Here is a 19,954-nt window from a genome sequence, read left to right as displayed (position 1 = left end):
TTATAAATAGTTTAAACTAAATTATTTTATTTTATTTTATGCTTAAGAAAAACAGATGACTGATTCACCTTCACCTAAATAGTATCGCAAAATGATTTAAATTATAAACGTTACTTTTTTGATGAATTTTGGGGGCAAATTTCAGTTTTTGTTTTATCAGGATAAGGATTTCTGAAAGATATTTCAATAAAACTACTTTTTGGAAAGTTGTTTTATGAAAATTTTAATTTCACTATCATTATAAAATAAAAGGAGTATTAATGTAATAATTTTTAAAACGCTACATCTAAAAAGCGAAATTACTTCGAAATCTTTTTTTGCAATAAATTTTTATTATCTTTTAAGAATTGTTTTTCCAAGTTATCTTTTAGAAATTATTTAAATATTACTCATATAATTTCTCTTTCTTTCACGAACAGGGATATATCAAGTAAATATGATTTAACTTATTAAACTGAAACCTTTATATATTTAATTTTTTTCAGAACTGAACCATATATTCAATATTAATTTAATTTTAAAAACATTTTTCAAATATAATATAATTCTCCCTCAGTTAGAAGATAATAGTCGCTTGTTTTTTCTCACGTACTTTAAAGTGTTTTGACCATAAACTTAATAAATTTTTTAATTTTTTTTTTGAATAAAAATATTAATGTCATATTTTTAATTTTAAAAGAATTAAAAATAATATTTATAAATATATGATCAAAACTCTTAAAAGTACGTTAAAAAAAGTTAAGGGACTAATATCTACTAATCAAGGGAGTACTTGAAAAACATATTATTTGATCTTCTTTGTTCAATATAAATTTTATATAAATTTCAATGTTAACATTTATTAGCCCATACATTTTCATGAATTACCTCCTTTTTCTCTTTTGAAATAAGTGTTTTTTCATATGTTCGTCCACGAATTTGATAAAAAAAAAAGAGTTATCCGCTACTTTTGCTTTTTGATTCTTTTTACAATTTAGATCTTATCTCAACAAAATCCTTGCTAATTCACACGGTATTCCCCGTGCTCAATGTTACTCGGGTCAGAACGTAACCTAGTAATGCTTCATCCTTCTTCATCATAAAAGATTCGCTTGCCTTGAAATGATCCGGATACTACCAAGCGATAGTGTAAAAATTAACAATGAAAATAGACGGTTAGTGCCTGACCCAAATTAATCAGGTCATGTAGGAACAAGGTTCAAGTCTACGTAATTGATCGAACACTACTCGAAAATGTAATTGGAAACCAAAAATATTCACGAGCTTTTCAATGGTGTCCGTGCCTACGTATTAGTCGACATTTTTCACAAATTTCGTAAAGGATTTCCTCATAATGGCCATGAACCGGGCCAAATAAGGCTTAGCGGATAAATTTTGTGACTTTTAATAAATGAATGAAAAATTAATACATTTATTCGTCTCACATTTACAAAACTACAACTTCGTCTTGAGTTTATAATTTTAAATTATGTTTTGAGATGTCAAAGCACAAGTTCAAGTCGTATATGTGTTTTAAGATGCTAAAACACAACTTCATACTATCTTTTGCTTAACAGAATTTAATTTTTTTTTTCAAATTTTTTGTAAACGCAACTTAAAACTGTGTTTTAGAGGAAAACCTAAAAAGAAAATTTATCTTTTCTCGTAAACGCAACATAAAGTTTTGTTTTAGAGGAAAACTTATCTTCATGTTACGTTTTGATTAAAAATGAAAACACAACTTTAAGTTGTGTTTTGAAATGACAGTAGAGACCTTATTTTTTGTATTGTAACATTGGAGCGGTATGTATTAAAATAGAGACATTAAACGCCTTTTCTCCGTTATACCCGGAACTTAATTTATACAAGTTCCATCTGGAACGGGGGAGAATAACGATTCAAAGGGTGCATTATAAAACTTACAGAACTACCATATCATAAAATCCCAGTATTCAGGTCGTTTTTGTTTTCCTAAAAAAAAAAAAAAAAACTTTGAATCCCCCTCTCTTTTAGCTTGGAGAGAAACTGTAAAAAGAAACTGTAGGTTAGGGTAAAAGAAACACGGAACTATGTTCTAAACTCCTGGTTTTTTTTGGTGCTAATTTGGAATTTAGTATTTGATCACTAAGTTTAATGTCGCGTCTTCTCAACTAAGATAACCAAGCCTCAATTCCATACCAAGGCTACTTCGGAGAAGTCCTGCATATGAAGACCACCTTACACCGTTGATGGCCAGTAACCTTCATTGCCGCTTCTCCTGAAAGGTACAAAGAAATCTTAACTTCTACCATCAGGATGAGCAATAGAGCAAAATAGGGCGAAAACTCTGATCTGGGAAAGCTTTATCAAAAAACAAAGTCGGGTTAAATATTTTAAGCTCACCAGTTCCGCATGAACTGAGGCTACCCGTTTTACTATATCGCATGGGACTTTGACATTGGCTGCCCTTCCTCATCAGTACTTGAAAAATCATTTGAATGCAATGTCAGGGATACTCCACTTCTACTCTGGAAATCTTCATATTGCAATGGCATTGACACTCTGTTGCTACTCTGAGGATAATTTGGTTGCAACGTCGGAGCATCTGCATCATTACTACGAAAAACATTTCTTTGCAAATCCAGGGAAACTCTATCCATACTACCAAGGTCATTTGATTGCATTCCATCTCTGCACTGAAGATCATTTAATTGGATTCCATCCATGTTTTCATAATCGTTTGACTGCATTTCATCTATGCCCTGATAATCATTTGATTGCAATCCTTGGGAATAAATGTCAGCAATATCACTACTACCGGGGACGTTGCTTAATGGCGGTATGGAAGATGTTGCATCACTATAGTCCAAATTGCTCCATTGCTGAGTCACTGTCTTAATCTGGGTGTAAAAATGGACTCCTGATTTGCCTAACATTACGTAAATGTCAACTCTCTAGTTGATACAGTGGAAAGTATGACATCTGGTTTGAGAAATTTGTTTAAGATAAAGCACAAGGAAGAAACATATTAGTACTCAAACCTACCATAGAAATTAAGATCTGCAGAAATAGATGCCTTCGAGCCGGTTAATGAGAAAAATTGGAGCGGAGCTGGAACAGGAACATTGATACCAACCTAAATCAAGTGCAACTTACAGTAAAGCTCCATCCTAAGAAATACTGTAAATAAAAAAAATTGCAACTGATGTACGCTTTGGTCTGGGATCCACAAATTTTCTGCAGCTTGCATATTGCAACATCCTAAAAAAATTTTATACAGTACAAATTGAACAGGTGTACTACTATACTCAAGTCTGAAGAAACAGCAAGATCTTTTTCTTCCTCAGTAAGAACATGCAAATCAAGTTGACAAATCTAAATTCGCCCGTACCTGCCCAGCTTCTACCTCATCCTGAAATTTCCTTGCAGCAATGCCGGATGTTGTAAAGATGGAAGCTCCTATGCCATATCTGCCAAGAGCAGCAATGTATGAGTTATCTATGAGTTCGAATCAATACAGCATTATAATCTAGATTTAAACAATAACAATTAATTTAAGAAAGTACTTATTTCTGTTAACAATGCTGATGGCCTCGTCTAAGCTGTCAGCCTGAGCATAAAAAAGATATGTGTCAACAAAATTTGAAGAAATTATCAAGCATGTTTGTAACAGAATCGAAGTAGGAAATTGATTGCCTAAGATATTGATTTGACATATTACGGAAATAGCAGTAACATATCAACCTGCATGCAAAGAAGAACTGGACCGATAAATTCCTCCTGCACAGGGGAACAAACTTTGCTGTTAGGATATATGTTTCACCGATTAGTATGTCACGAAATCCAAGATACAGACCCAGACCATGAGAAGGTGCAAATATGATACCTTGTAACAGCCCATACTGTTGGTGACATCACATAAGATGGTTGGACCGATGAAATTTCCTAGTTCGTAATTTGGAACCTATTGGCCATCAACAATTAGCAAGTAGACAAAGTTGGGGTATTTTCTGATCACAGCAGAAGTGAAACATGTAGACATGAAACTAAATAAAAACTGACATCAATCAATAGAAAATCCAGTATCAATAATAAAAATTCTGCATGTGAGTTGTGTATGGTTGACTTTAAATGGTGTCGGGATTACCGCAACGTGACGTGCACTCAATACATTCATCCTTTGCTTTTATTTGTCCAATAAGATTATAATGCATGAACTTTACAGAACTCAAACCCAGTGTTATCAAAAGCATTAAGCGCACCGAGTTGCAAAACTCTCTGGAGCCTAGGCGCAAAGCGCAAGAGCAAGGCACGCGCTTCTTTGAAGCTAAGCGCATGTTTTACAAATTTATTTATTTATTATTTAAGATATATGTATATAGGTCTATAACATAATTTATACTTCAAAATATATTAAATCGCACTTTAAGCCAAAAATAACTTAATTTATCCTTTATAATATATTAAATAATATTTTTAGAGGGAAAAACAATCCTAAAATTAAATATTAAAATTCAAAATTTATGTTTCATGTGTTGAACGGCGCTCTTCAGAAGATGAGAGGAGAGAACGACTAGGGTTTTCCCCTTTTAAAGTCGTTGAAAGATGAGAGCCTGATATAGCCTTTTTATTTGGGCCTAAAATATTTTTTTTTTGTTATGGGTTGGTACTTTTGGGCCTTAAAAGTGACCCAAAATTCTTCTTTTGTTATGGGTTTGTACTTTTGGGCCTTAAAGTGGCCCAATAACATTAAATATCTTACTATACGCTTAACTTCGCTAAAGAGCGCTTTTCTACCGCTTCGTGCTTAAGCGCGCTTTGTGCTTCAAGGCTAAAAGCGTGCGCTTGATTGAAGTTGCTTCGCCTCGACATATATGAGGCGCTAAGGGCGCGCTTTTCCCAACACTGCTCAAACCTAACATTGTCTACTCTATGCCAATCTGGTGCCTTGGAACTCTATTCCCCCACCCCCTTTCTTGTCTTTTCAGGAAAAAACAAAAAAGTTTTTAACAAAAAACTAAAAAGTTTTTATTAGAACTTTCTCCAATTTATTATGCCAATCTGTCAAGTCACCCATCTTCTTTCAACGTAACCTGGATAGTTCCCTTGATATAATGTTAATTCATATCCATTTTAGGAGTTAAAAACTTCACCATGTCAATTTTCTTTCTTGATGCAAAGAATCATGATCATTCATATATATTTCTAATCAGTGCAATGGTCATTTCTCTGTTACCACGAGCTAGGATCTCTGGCTTCACTTAATTTCAAGTTCTCTACAAGTGTTCTTTGATTTAACATTTGTAAATTCTCTATCCCGAGTTTTCATTTTGCAGTTTGCAGCAGGCATATAGGTCAACCCATCATTTAATCATTTATTGCTTGAACCTTCCTCTACGGGGTTTCTAATGTCCGCTGGTCTAGTGCTAGTTTGCAGGAGAATTGTTTTTTATACCTGTTAGCTTCACCTAAGTTTGAATATCATTAACTCAAAAATGTTTACTCATGAAATACATGCCTGAGTAGATACCCTCATAGGTAAGAGTAGATCTGAGATAGATGTATTGACTAACGAGCACATCAACATAACCTGCCAATTACAAAAAAAACAGAACTGGTAGAGCATGGAGAACAGTGTACCGTAATCTGCCTCCCATCAAGAATTAGTCTGGCACCACTGTCAACACCTGATTGAACTAATTTGCAAATGTTTTCCTTGGCCTGCACACCACATGATTTGGATACATAGACAAGCACCAAAAGCATTCAAGTCATTACAACTACTCGTAGGACAGAAAACTTGATGACTATTAACAAAATGTCAAATTCATACAAAGAATATGGCTTTACAATTTTAACAAAGACCTTACAGTTGTCTTAAATCCATATATTCTTAAAGTTCACCGGCTAACATTTTTAGCACAAAATTTAGGTATAAGAACTAAACTAGCACTGACCTGCTTGCTAATTACAGGACCAATGTCGACGTCGGGTTCAATTCCTGCACTTACTTTGAGTGCCTTGGCGCGACTTACTAGCTTATCCTCCCTGGAAAATGAATGGAGTACCATGTTATGCTCATGCAGATAACCATTAAGTAAAATGTTTTCAGGAACATCTTTATTTCAAAACCAAAATTTTAATGTATGGAGGGGGAAAAAACAAGTGATAAAGCTGAAAAAAAAAGGTCGAGGATTGCAGACATGTCGTCCGCTATATTCAAAATATGCGAAACCAGTATTAAAGACACATATACAGTATGCATCAGCAATGATGTATCCACTATACACATATACATAAGCATGTTCAGGTCATCCCATCGGATGGGAATTGCGGAGGCTGAGATGTACGTAAACCTTAACTCCATTCCTAGGCCCTAGGAGTAGAGAAGCTGTTTCCATGAAGACCTTGCCTTTGAAAAATATATTTGGAATTTTATGGATGAGTTCGAAAAATTCATGAAATTTTTAAGCAGCTGAAAATGGTATTAAAAGGAAAAAGATAATCTGAATAGTAAAGAAAAACATATGTTTGGGCAATAAAAGCATGTAGAGAAATAGGGTAAAACAACGTAAAGGAGTTCGCTAGTCAAGTCGTCTGGTAAAAAAATCTCCACAAAAAAGAATTCACATAAACACCACATTCCCACAGGGAAGAGGAACTTGGTCTTCTTACACTTTTACCAGCAGCCTTATTTAGCCACAATCCAGTCCCTTCCAAACTCTCCATCTAAGGTCGAGATATATTGGGGTATATTTGAGCCTAGTACTGAAATTTATCCCCTTGAACTCAACAATGTACAAATTATGCTTTTTGCATATCTTTTCAGATGGTATTTGTTCTTTAAGAATGCAACTAAAAGCCTCAAGTTTTTTTATCTTCTGGTTTATTATTATCGACTATGCGTTGTATAATGCAGTATGAAATTTGATACAGCAAAAAGAGAAGTGATGCAGACTACCATGACTTTGAACCTCCAACGAAAATAATTATGTTGATAGCCGTGCACCTCTGTCCGGCTGCACTAAAACCAGAACCAACTAGAGCATCGAGAGTAGCATCCATGCTAGCATCAGGCATCACAACTGCATGATTTCTGGCTCCAGCATTTGTCTAATAAAAGTTTCCAGGTCCAGTCATTATCTTTAATGGAAAACGGCCCGTGACAAAGGCCCAAATATTGTTTATTATACAATTTGATAAATAAACTTAGAAGTATATTATATCTTCTCATATATTTATTTAAATCTCTAATCTATGTGCATGGATACATGTATGAAGGTCAGACTCGTGCAATATATTGATATAATTTTACAAGAACATATTTAATGGGAGATTTTCACAACGGTGTATAAGTTGCAGTGTGAACTTACTCAAAATACAACTGAACATACGCAGTACTCATTTTTGTACTTTGTATTTTTACTGGTAGTAATTCATTTTTATCATAGACATATGAACATAAAAGCCCATCTTATCTTCCATTTTCTAATATACATAACATGATTCATATATTTTACAATATTATGTTATTGTTGTGTTTTTAGAATTATATTTTTCTATAATAATAATAATTATATCTAGAGTAGCAGTCGCAGATGTGAAATTAAAAGCATATTCATATTACAAAATATTTTCAAAGTGAGAGTATTCACAGTGGAAAAGATAGTATTAGTTGTGTTTAAAAATTAATTTATCAAACCAAAACACACTTGTTTGTTTTCAAATACCTAGGATAAACTACCCCCTTTAAGGCAAGCAACTTACATTTTTAGGAATCGAGAGTTTATAATCTGCCCCAAACACCTACCACTCGCTTGTAACCCCTTACCCTCACCTCCCACCTCTCGCCCTTTACTATACTAAGAAATTACTACAATTTATTAACACCCTTATCAGTCACATTGCTGCAAGACCGAGATGAAGGACACTTACCTGAACACGTTTCCCATTAGCTAATGCTCTTGCATTTACGTACATACCAGCCTTGATACCAAAGACACACAATGTTACAAATTTCAGTAGAAGAAACTAGTATTAGTATGAAAACCAAATTAAGATATTGGAAAGAGCACAAATTGATACAAAAATAATATGTGTGCAGTCTTGTTGAATATAATATGATTCAACAAGGTTCTGAGAGAGTTGGCTACTTAATATAGCATCAGAGACATTCATGTTTGATAATTGGGTGAGTTATCGAGATTATCAGTCATGTCTCTTTCAAATTTCCAGTGAAAAACATTAATATAGTTGCAGCAAAGGATCTCAAAGTAGAGAAGCAGCAGAAAGACTTCAAAAAATATATATTAACTGAGCTGAAAATCATATAATATGAAGACCGCCCACAAGCAGCAGAATAAAACATTTGTAGATCAAGCTTGATTTTAATACACGGGCGTATTATAATAATAAACCATGAAATACAATTATGCCTAGAGAGAAATCTGCTATTATTGACCAAGGTTACTAATTTAGTTCGAAATAGGGTAAAACAACCCCTTGCAACAAAAGCACTAATTCACATGCACACGCACATATAGGCAGATAATTTGGGAAATTGTGATCACGTCTATCTAGGCTTAAACAGAAAAACTTACTGTATCTGGACCAACGAAAGATACAGCTTTTATTTCGTCATTATCCAATATGGCATTAATGATATCCTGGTGAAAAGAAGAACATGGTAGATAAGATATAAGTGTAAAATATCTATGCAAAACCATGTATGCATTGTGTAAGCTGGTTTTTAAAGCAGAACACTGCCAATTCTTTAATAAGTTTAGAGCCTGTTAATAAACAAAGATCAATAACATACATATAATGACCATATGACAGTTCGTGCATCTTCATGCACATGAGAAAGATTATGGTACAACAAACTTTAAAGTCAACAACAGAGTAAAGTTCACATGCTGTTCAAAAAAGAAGAGGAAAGTAAAGCTCACATTAGCCCCATGAATAACATTTAAGACACCATTAGGCAACCCCGCTTCCATTGCTAACTCAGCCAACGTCAAGCAAGCAGCTAACCAACAGAATGCAACATTACTAATTAGTAAAATTAAGGTAAATGTAAAGCCCATGTAGAACTACGTATGTACCAGCATAACACAACCACACACACACACATTGTTTACCATACAACCATCAAACGTGAAGCAAGTATCTGCTCAGAAACATACCACTTTACGACTTGGTAAAAGAGAAATAATTTTAAAACACACCCACAGAAACATTATCTGTCAGAACTCAGAAGTATCAGAATATCCATCATATTAAGTGTTTATGTAATCCAGAAGTTTGCACTACCAGTGTTTCTGTGGAGATCAATGGCAAACCAAGCTGATTAAAGTCTACAAAAGTGCTGAGTGTATCTATATCACTGGGGAAAGCAACACTTAGGCAGCTTAAGTCACAATTTATTATAACAGTATATTGAAAGAAATATAAACACCTTCAATATGCTTGCCTGCAATAGAAATAAATACTACTAATTATGTGACCATCAACCTCTGGTTTATTTAATTTAGTACAAAAAAGAGCGAGCTTCACATATTCCTTATTATCCAAGTAGCAGAGAACACAAGACCAGTTGGTTTCTAGTTACGACTGCACATCTCAGTCTATTGTGACATCTTTCCACTCTCTGGCTCTTTTAATTCTAAAGCTGAAGCTATACCTTGCTTCATGGCCAACATAAAGCCTAATTGTTAACATGATGCAGTGATTCCTCATTTCAGAAAGTAATTATATTTTATTATTTAGAACCTAGCCAGCACCAAGTTGATGTAATCTCAGAATGACTACTTGGACACAAAGACTACATCTTAGTCCCAAATAGGGCTGTCAAAAAAATCCGAAAAATTCGATATCCGTCCGAAATATTTGTATTCGTATTCGGAAAAAAACGGATATTATCCGTATCCGGTTCCGAAGTGAACCGGATATTATCCGTATCTGAATTTGAATGTTTAGGATATGGATACGGATCTAGGCACATCCGCATCCGAAAATATCCGAATCCGAAATTAATTAATATATTTATTATATATTTAACATATTTTTATAAAAGGGAAAATAAATTTTTTTGCCACCTAACTTATTATTTGTTTAGAAACCTACCATTGAACTATATTTTTTTTCATTTTTGCCACTAATGTTAGGTTCGGATTTTTTTTTTTGTCACTAACGTTAGGTTCAGATTTGATTATTAACACTATGTTATTCTTTTTAGAGTTAATTACATTTGGCACCCTTTTGATTTCAGCATGTTGCACATTGCACTTAATAGTTTTGGAATAAATACTATGCAGCCCCTTACTTTTAACCCGTAGACACTTTGCACCCTTTCCGTTATCTTTTGCCGTTACCGTTAACTTTTGCAGGGGCATTTTGGAAAATTTTATTATATTTAATTAAAATCAGACTTTTATTTAAATTTTCCGACCATCTAAACGATATTTTTCGGAAATCTATTTTTCGGTACTCTGCAATATAATGGTGATCTGTGTCTATATCCTTATATGTAGTACTCCATATGTGTCCTAGGTAATTTATCTTGGAGGACGAGAGTATGGATTTTTTTACTCAGAAAAAAAATCTCAAAATTAACTTATGGAACTATATTTATAGAAAGTGGTAACCTTAAAATCCGTGACAAGTAGTGGTAAAGAACTATAAAGTCAAGTGATACTATATTTTTGTGGAGTCTTAAAATAATTTATAAAACTAAATTTTTTAGGTTCTTAAAATACCTGTTAAACTCTCGTACTTCAAGTTAAACTAGCCAGGGGACATATAAATTATTGTATATAATGTTATAGACTCATATCATATCACCATAATATTGCAGACTACCACTATATTTTTATAATGCTAAAAAAATAACATATTGTTAATAATCAAATCAAAACATAACGTTAGTGACAAAAAAAAACCCAACGTTTTTTTAAGGAAAAAAAACCCAACATTAAATCTTATTCAGAAAAAATAAAATAAAATAATTATTGAAATTTTTTGGAGTCTCAATATGCGTGTCCAACTCTCGTCCTCCAAGGTAAACTACCTAGGACACTACATATAAAGATATAGACACATATCAGATCGCCATTATATTGCAGACTAACACTATATTTTAATAATGCTAAAATATAACATAGTGTTAATAATCAAATCCGAACCTAACGTTAGTGACAAAAAAAAGTCCGAACCTAACATTAGTGACAAAAAAGAAAAAAATTATCGTTCAGTGGTAGGTTTCTAAACAAATAATAAGTTGGGTGGCAAAAAAATCTATTTTCCCTTTATAAAAAAATTTAAACTTATTTATTTAAATGTTTAATATAACATTCGAGTATCATTTATACTTTTGTATTTTGGATCATATATTCATATTTGACTACTTGATTTATTAACAGTTTAACACCACTCATGACTCACCAGTTCACCCTAAAATCTAAATCCCTATTGACTCACTCGCAAAGTCTCCCACAGTCCCCCGCCTCTTCATTTTTCCCTCACGCCGCCTCCCACAATCTTCTCTGAATCATCTTCCATACTCTTTCTTTAAAAAAAGGTTTGATTCACAACCCTAATCCAATTCCTTTATTCGACTACTTAAGATGAATATGAAATATAATTATACGAGGCTTTAATTTGCAGATCTACGAGACTTGATTTGCATATCTACACTTTAATTCTTAAGGGATTACCTATTAGGGCTTCTGTCAAGATCACCGCAGGATGACTTCTCTGGGTTATAAACTTGAAGTAGCCGCAAGCTAGTTTCAAGATAGTTGATTAGTTGCAGATGTTGTAGTTTGTTTTTTTTAATTTTTTGTTAATGCCGACTTGCTGATGAAATGGCTTGCATGAGATCTGATTTTCTAGATCATTTGCTAGATCTTTGTGCTGCTCCTGGTGTAAAAAACTGTTTCTTTTTTATCATATTTTTTGCTTATTTTTTCTAGTATTTAAAACTTTTATAAAAAAATTCATTTTTTGATAAACGATTTCGGATCCGGATATTATCCATATCCGGATAATATCCGACGAATTCGAATACGAATATTCATTTCTCGGATATTTCCGGATCCGGATACGGTTTCGGACTTCCGGATTCGGATTCGGATATAGCTGTATCCGTATCCTAATTATCCGTTTGACAGCCCTAGTCCCAAAAAAGTAGAAAATATAGGACGAAATATAAAAATTAAGGAGCATGCCATACAAAACATAACCCTTATAAAGACTACAGGACTCTAAAAGTTTCACTAAAGACGAGTTTCACATAAATTAAATGAAACAAATTCACCTGTATCTCTCTCTGATGGCTTCAGTATAAACGTATTGCCACATGTCACAGCGATTGGGAACATCTGTATGTGAATCAGGGTTCCAAATTTCAGAGAGGGCACTGAAGTCTCTCAGGAACCAAAAGAACAATGTCGCTAATAACAGTTCAACAGATAACAAGCAATGATCACATGTAAAAAATGTGGAAAAGATTTGCAAGTTTGTGAAAACTGAATAGTGATTTCCTCTTTTATGTACAAGAAGAAACCAATACTGCCCCATGTAAGTACAGAGAGCGTGGAGGGGAAGAACAAAAGAGATTATAAAATACAATAACAGGCATACCCAGAGTGGAACCAATGCTGGAAAGTTTAAAGGACAAATCCCAGCACATACACCAAGAGGTTCCCTTATGATGTAAGTATCAGTTCCATCCAGAACGTTCGGAAGATATTTCCCCATTGGCAGACTTGTTGCACAGGCATCTTCTACCGCTTCTGTCAATAATTAAGTTAAAAACTTGAGCATGATCTATATGTTTATATAAAATGAAGTACAAACAAGTACTAACCAAGCCCACAGACTACATCATGACGTGCATCTTTCAATGTCTTTCCCTGCTCAGTCGTAATACTCAGAGCAATTTTTTCCTACGCCAGAGATGCAGCAAGTTGTATTGATAAATTTACTTCGAACATAACAAGTGATTATATCAATTTGGAGAACAGGAAGATGATTAGGTCCAAGTGAACTTACAATGTTTCTTTGAATAAGTTCTCGAAATCTGAACATAACACGTTGACGAGCTAAAAGTGGCGTATCTCTCCATGACAGAAAGGCACGTTTTGATGCAAAAACTGCAGCCTTGAATTCTTCATTGGTAGTGACAGGAACTTGAAAAACAACTTCTTGTGTCGCCTAGTTATGATTAATAAAAGACTTCTTCAAGTTATTGACAAAACTTATAACTTAAAATAGAGAACTTGAAACATAAGCTCTACAGATGTTCTAAAAACTTACAGGATTTATGACATCAATGGATGTCAATGATTGTGATTCAACAAATTTACCTCCAATAAAATTTGGAACCCTCTGAAAAATGGACCAACAAATTTTAATTAGAACACACTTACAACAGACAACCAGTACGATTTTCAGAAATAGGAGGGTTTTCGGAAATACATAGAGTTAAGAGTTAAACATCTTTTAGCAAAAATATGAATTTTTTTAGAAGAATTACAAAAATACAAAATTATCAAACTCGTTAGCAAAAATTTGCTACTTTGCAACTATGTTTGCAATCAAAAATCAACCACAAATGCAACTTCAATTTTAAATATAGTTGAAGTCACATTAAATTGCATAACCAGCAAAGCTACCAATTTTTGAGTAACTGAACCAAAATCAACTAAAGTTCATTTTGCACTGCAATTTCAAGAAAATAAACCAAAATCTAGTAGTATCAAAAACAGGTTAATATATGCTTAATTGGGTTGCACATAAAATATATTTGGGAATAATTTATTGTTTTTTGCAACTACAATAAAGCAAAGTCGATCATAAACGCAACTTCAAATCTTAATCTAATTGAAGATACATATAATCGCATAGAAGGTAACATTAGTTGCAGCACCCTAAGAATCAACTAATTCAAATCATAATCAATCATTTGCAACTTAGTAAACAAAAAATTGGGCTTTTTTGTTTCAAGAAAATATAAGTCAGTATCTTTCAATCAACCAAACAATTCACTAAACTTAACATCAAATTTACAATAATCAACCCAAAGAAATCAAATCGGAGACATCTTCTTACCAAGAAATCTCTCGCAGCCATATCTTTGCGAGAAATATTTAATCACCAAATCGATAAGGATCAAAACAGAGGCTTACTGAAACTTATTATCCGAAACTGAATAGCTGGTGGCACGGAACCAAAAATTATCGCTGTATAAATTATTGTGTGTTTATATAATCTCACACGCAGACATGCTTATAACCCGTGCAGTGCACGAGTCTTCATTAATATCTATTATTTTCTTATCTATATGTAATTATATTATAGTTATATATAACTTTATTAAAATAAAAATATAAATTAATATAAAATAGAACATATAGTTAGTTTGTATCTTTAAAACTAATAATATAAATTTTTAGTTTTATTGAAGCTTAACTCTTTGATAGTATTTCTGATATTAAAATATAAAATATTACTCCTCCGTCTCTTATTACTTTCCCTTTTTGTCTTTATCACATTTGCCAACACACACTTTTGACCGTTAATATCTTTAATTTCGTATTAGTATTAAATATAAAAACTTCACCGTATTAAGGTACTTGTGAATATGAATCCAACAAGATCACTCACGACCATATTTAGTGTCACAGATTAGACGTAAATTAGTAATTTGTCTCATGTTATGAACAACCCTGACATATCAAACGAGAAAAGAATAAAGAAACAGAGGGAGTACTAAGTATTACATCTAATGATTATGATCTATTTTCGTTAAATAGATCTAACAGTTAATACTCATCATACCAAATTACCAACCAAACTTTAATGTTTTAGCTATAATAATATATAGTATAGATGTATTTATATCTACGCATAATATGAAAAATACGAGAAAAGGTAGATGGAGAAAGAACAGGAAAAAATAGAAGAAAAAAAAGAATGGAGAGAAGTAGATAAGAATACTGTTGAGGTGAAGGAAAACAATAATGAATAGTTAAAAATATCATAATTACTGCGAGAATATTTAGAAAGATCATATTACTGATAAAATATTTGAATAATCATATTTTTAAACTACAAGAGCACGGTAATATATAATAACAGTATAACAGTAGTAAAGTAACAGTAATATCAATAATATCAACGGCATGAAAATTTTCTTAATATTAAAATAATTCTCGACTAATCTACATTTATTATGATATTTCATTTATCTGGACAAATGACGTTATCCATCTTTAACTTATGGATAGATATCTAGACTAATTCACATTTCCACGACTACTAAGGTGTCTCCTCGCTCCCCACCCCCCCACCCCCACCCACCCCAAACTTTAATGTTTTGGCTATAATAATACATAGTATAGAATTATAGATGTATTCATATCTATGCATAATATGAAGAATACGAGAAAAGGTAGATGGAGAAAGAACAGGAAAAAACAGAAGAAAAAGAAGAATGGAGAGAGGTAGATAAGAATACTGTTGAAGTGAAGGAAAACAATAATGAATAGTTAAAAAATATCATAATTACTGCAAGAATATTTAAAAAGATCATATTACTGATAAAATATTTGAATAATCATATTTTTAAACTACAAGAGTACGGTAATATATAATAACAGTAGTAAAGTAAGAGTAATATCAATAATATCAGCGGCATGAAACTTTTCTTAATATTAAAATAATTCTGAACTAATCTACATTAATTATGATACATTTTCACGACTACTAAGGTGTTGCCCCCCCCCCCCCCCCCCCCAAAAAATCCTTTTCTCAGAATTTATTGAACATCAATCAGACAAAGACAACAAGAAATCATTTAGAAGACCAAACAGAAAATTTTGCTTATATTATTAATTTATTATAAAACAAAAGGTTGCTAGATGATTACCCTATGGTTGAACTTTCTTTGGAAGTTGTGTCAAAATATATTATTAATCTATAAGTAGCTTTTTTGGTCTCTTTTTTGCCAAAGACTCCTTGATAAAGTTTATATGTCAGGTAAGAACATCATTCAGTACTCTGAAGACAATGATCATGATTCTCAAGACCCAATCAATCATTCTACCTAATACAGCAGAAATTCGGAAGTGCCAAATTCGTAATCCACATAAAACACTACTGTGTAGCATGCCAGAGAGATACTGACACACTCACACACAATAACTAATCCTAAAGAGCTACTCTCATAGAACTAACTTTAACTACTTGAATCATGTTCTTATCCATCAGAGCTATATACCAGCCCATTAGAATTATAGTAAAAAGTTTTGAGTTAGGTTGTAAATAAGGTTTACCGAAGGGTAGCTTCTTCTCCAAGATGGCTCAGCATTAGATGTTGAAGACTGCAAATTTCCCTCAGTGGGCTTCTCATGACTTAACGTTTTTAATGTTTTTACTGAACAGAAACACACAAACATTATGAAAGAAATGATAAAAAAGAAGGTAAAGTTGAATCATGAAATAGTTTGTTCAGAAAATGAGATGCATGTTTCTACATATTATATATATGCATTCCCTTTTATCGTGCAGATTACCAACTATCAAAGTAAAACTATATATAAGGGGCAAAAAATTATTGCTTCTTACTTCTTCATTTCCAAACAAAAATTACAAACCAAACTTGTGGGCATGGTCACCATCATTCTAAAAACCGCGGAGTACAAAGACAGAGGTTAACCCAAGTAATAAGATGTTTACAAGAAAGTAGATTAAAGCCTTTTCAGATAAAAATGATATATATGTATATATATGTTATTTGGACTACTGTTTTCATTAATTCCGAGTATTGATAAAAGATACCCCCTCCGTCCTGTTTATGATTACCTTGTTATTTTATATCTTCATCCCAAAAAATGTTGGCAATCAACAAAATACAGTAAATTAAGCATTCATTTTGGCCATATTTTCTATTTTAGCACGAAAGCAACACATATTTTTAGCAAGTATTTGTTTATTCAATTTGATTGAATAAAACAGGGTTTCTTGTTTGATGACAATATAAGATGTAAATTTAATGTGGGTGCAAGTATTAGGTAAGGTATAAGCAACAAGGCCTCAATATGAAGTAGCAAATAAATTCTGGATTCCAATTTCCTTCTATTTGGTTGCAGTTGTAGAAGTGCGTAAATATACAGCCACAATGTGAAACTCACTATTTACCACATGTTCTTGGCATCTCACTCCATGACCGGCAGACGGATATTGATGATTAATACACACACATATGCTTATGTATATTGCACAATAATTTCGTTACAACAGATCAAGAGTCAATTTTTTAACTTTGGCTGCTGAACAAAAACTTACAGGCAGGGGGGGGGGCATGGTACGCACATAATCTCATATCCAAGACATTAAAACAGAAAGTGATCTATGATGCCAACTCTTTCAAGAACTAAGAAAAGAAAAAAATAATGGTAAAAGTTGATGGAAATCGATGAAGGGAAATACCAAACCTGTAAGATTTCCTTGCCGAAGCTTAGCTTTTACATTGTACACATGCTTCGGTGTAGATAAAAGCTTCGGATTGCTTTGTCTCAGTCTCTTCAGAATTTGACGTGGTTTCAAGCCGGACTCAGTCATCTCTTTAATTTGCATAACTTCCTTCTCCGTAAAGCGACTAGCAGACGGATGCTCTGTGATGTCTTTTAGAGCTTCATGATTGTGTGAGCCATTTTTTATTGTAAGTACCCATACACCATCCTCCTTTTTACCCATTAGTTCGAAAGGGCAGTTCGTAAGACGAGAACTAGATTTTCTATTGCGGCTGCATTCACCAGAGGTCTCGCCATCATGTTTACGTCTACTGCGATGAACACCACCTCTGTCGCAGCCAAGCATTACAACCTTGTCCTTCTTAGATTGCTTAATTGTAACTACGTATCCTTGCGACACACCAATTTTCCCGACATAATGAATTAACTCTTCGCGATCAACGAAAGTTCCAGGGTCAGGAGGAAGCATCCGTGCAATTTCAGATAACTCAGAACAATTACTGTCCATGACCAGTAACGGAACATAAAACCTACCTAGGTATAAAACAAAAATACACGTCTCATCAGACAACAATATACCAAACACTAGCAAACCAACTGCTTTCCTCCACGCATCAAATTGAACAATATTGAAGAACAGTTAGGTTTCCAAATGAGACAAATAAAGATTACAATAAAACCGGTATTTAGGGTATCAATTAATGTCCTAAAAGAACCAAATGCCGCCCCTACTGTTCCGCTACAGAAATTTAAAAGGTTTTACGTGACATGCAACAACACAATCTTAGCTTCATCAGTTCGCGTAATTTGTCTATGGTATTCTACAAGGCGTTATGTGATAGCCATCAAGAGTATCTTAACACTTGTTTCGTGTCACATCGTTTGCAATATGTATACATTAGCAAACAATATAATATCAAAACGAACATCTTTAATAAGCACACATACACCCAAAAATAAACAGTCACTACAACAATTTAATCGAAAAAGAGTCACAGCTATCTAATGCCTCACCGCAACACAAGTAAAGCATCAAATCATCATATAACATTTAATTACTATATAAAATGATCAAATACAAAGAGAATTTCAAAATCAGTGAATTATAAACTAAATTAACTAGGTAACTTACTGATTAAACGACAATAAAGTGAATTGCAATGCCTATATATATAGGTCATATAAAACGAAGATTACAGAGAGTGTCAAGCTTAGTTACCGGAAATAATTAACGGCCGGCGAACTGGCGGCGGGGTTGTACGGATTCTCCGATCAGCTTCCTCTGCCGGAAAATAGTGCAACGATGGTTTATGCAGTGTAATGTAATTTCTGACACTATTTTTTAACCAATAAAAACCTTAAAAGAAAAAGGAAATAAACATAAACATATAATAAATGTGTGCAGAGTCCTTGTTAAAAAAAATGGGACTCACGTTTTGACTTTAAATTGACCTTCGGTGAAATTAGTACACATATAAAAATTATATTAATAGTTTAATATTCATATTTATAGAATAGAATAAATTTATGATGGTTTATAAAAATTATATTAATATTTTTTCAGAATAAAATAAATTTTATATTATAAATATCTCGATTCTATACCAATACTAATATATAAAATTACAAAATTGGACGATAATTCATGAGTGAAAAAAAAAGAAAATAAATTTCTATATATAATTAATGATTTAAAGCATGACGAATATTAATTTTAGTTGTGTTTTTTTTAAAAGTAATCATGTTCTTAACTGACATTGTCACCTTCCTCAATTTTTTGGATTGGTTATGCACACAAAAGATAGCGATCCGTAACTACTCTTGCGTCATTTGAATTGGGTAGCCTGCTTATCTAAACACAATAACACACCAATAAAAGAGCACCTAAAATGTCATATGTAGTCTATGTCCAAACTAAGAGGAAAATGTTTTCCGCATAAAATTGAGTAATATGTTAAGTTTTGATGGAAATGATCCTATATTCATGTAAAAAGCACCAGTTAAAACATCACGCATTCACGCCTCAATTGTCTATGTCATTTTGTGCAAAATTTTATACCCAATTTTATGCATGTAGCAACCCTCAAACTAAAATCCAAAATTTGGTTTGATTTGGTTTGTTAAGTTAAGATCCCAGTTGCCACCCCTGATAACTAGCTGTAAACTGGAAACTAGCTTTTCCACACCTATAAATGCATGCAGTTCTTGCTCATTATTCATAACATCAACCCTGTAATCTTCGTGTGCTTTACTCTTTTCAGCTCCATGGGAGTTTACAACATATTTAGCCATGATCGAAATCGGGTTTTGTGAGCACTGCGGCCAATCTGCATTGTTGATTACTTTAGAAGAAATAATGAGAATGGCAGTCACTGAATACAGTTGTTTTGCGCATTACAGGTATGCGGTTTATGCCTCAGCTGTGATGGATCCATTTTCACCACCAATCAATGCACAAC

At 33.0% G+C, this 19,954-nt stretch overlaps 1 protein-coding gene across 3 annotated transcripts; it reads right to left on the bottom strand.

Annotated features, from left to right (window-relative positions):
- Window positions 1-1,885: 1,885 nt before the first annotated feature.
- On the bottom strand, window positions 1,886-18,846 carry LOC108204502 (methylmalonate-semialdehyde dehydrogenase [acylating], mitochondrial). Of its 3 annotated transcripts, none has more exons than XM_017373975.2 (21): window positions 18,715-18,846; window positions 17,457-18,029; window positions 16,296-16,396; window positions 13,276-13,347; window positions 13,012-13,173; window positions 12,827-12,905; window positions 12,601-12,752; window positions 12,275-12,338; window positions 8,907-8,986; window positions 8,559-8,624; window positions 7,894-7,944; window positions 6,920-7,071; window positions 5,916-6,006; window positions 5,599-5,679; window positions 3,845-3,922; window positions 3,703-3,738; window positions 3,525-3,568; window positions 3,350-3,428; window positions 3,004-3,094; window positions 2,362-2,887; window positions 1,886-2,236 (listed from the first exon to the last, which is right to left on the bottom strand). In XM_017373975.2, exons 2-20 carry the CDS (start codon window positions 18,001-18,003, stop codon window positions 2,394-2,396), a joined length of 2,520 nt encoding a protein of 839 aa, XP_017229464.1. In that variant the 5' UTR covers window positions 18,004-18,029; window positions 18,715-18,846; the 3' UTR covers window positions 1,886-2,236; window positions 2,362-2,393. The 3 variants fall into 3 exon arrangements, with proteins under 3 accessions (XP_017229464.1, XP_063950657.1, XP_017229465.1); XM_064094587.1 differs by having other exon boundaries at window positions 2,096-2,236; window positions 2,362-2,878; XM_017373976.2 differs by lacking the exon at window positions 7,894-7,944 and having other exon boundaries at window positions 2,096-2,236.
- Between the last annotated feature and the right edge of the window lie 1,108 nt (window positions 18,847-19,954).

Source organism: Daucus carota, chromosome 1 (assembly GCF_001625215.2).
Source record: "Daucus carota subsp. sativus chromosome 1, DH1 v3.0, whole genome shotgun sequence".
Lineage (NCBI taxonomy): Eukaryota > Viridiplantae > Streptophyta > Magnoliopsida > Apiales > Apiaceae > Daucus > Daucus carota.
Note: the sequence above shows the minus strand (reverse complement) of the source record. Positions and strands in the feature narration are given on the sequence as shown.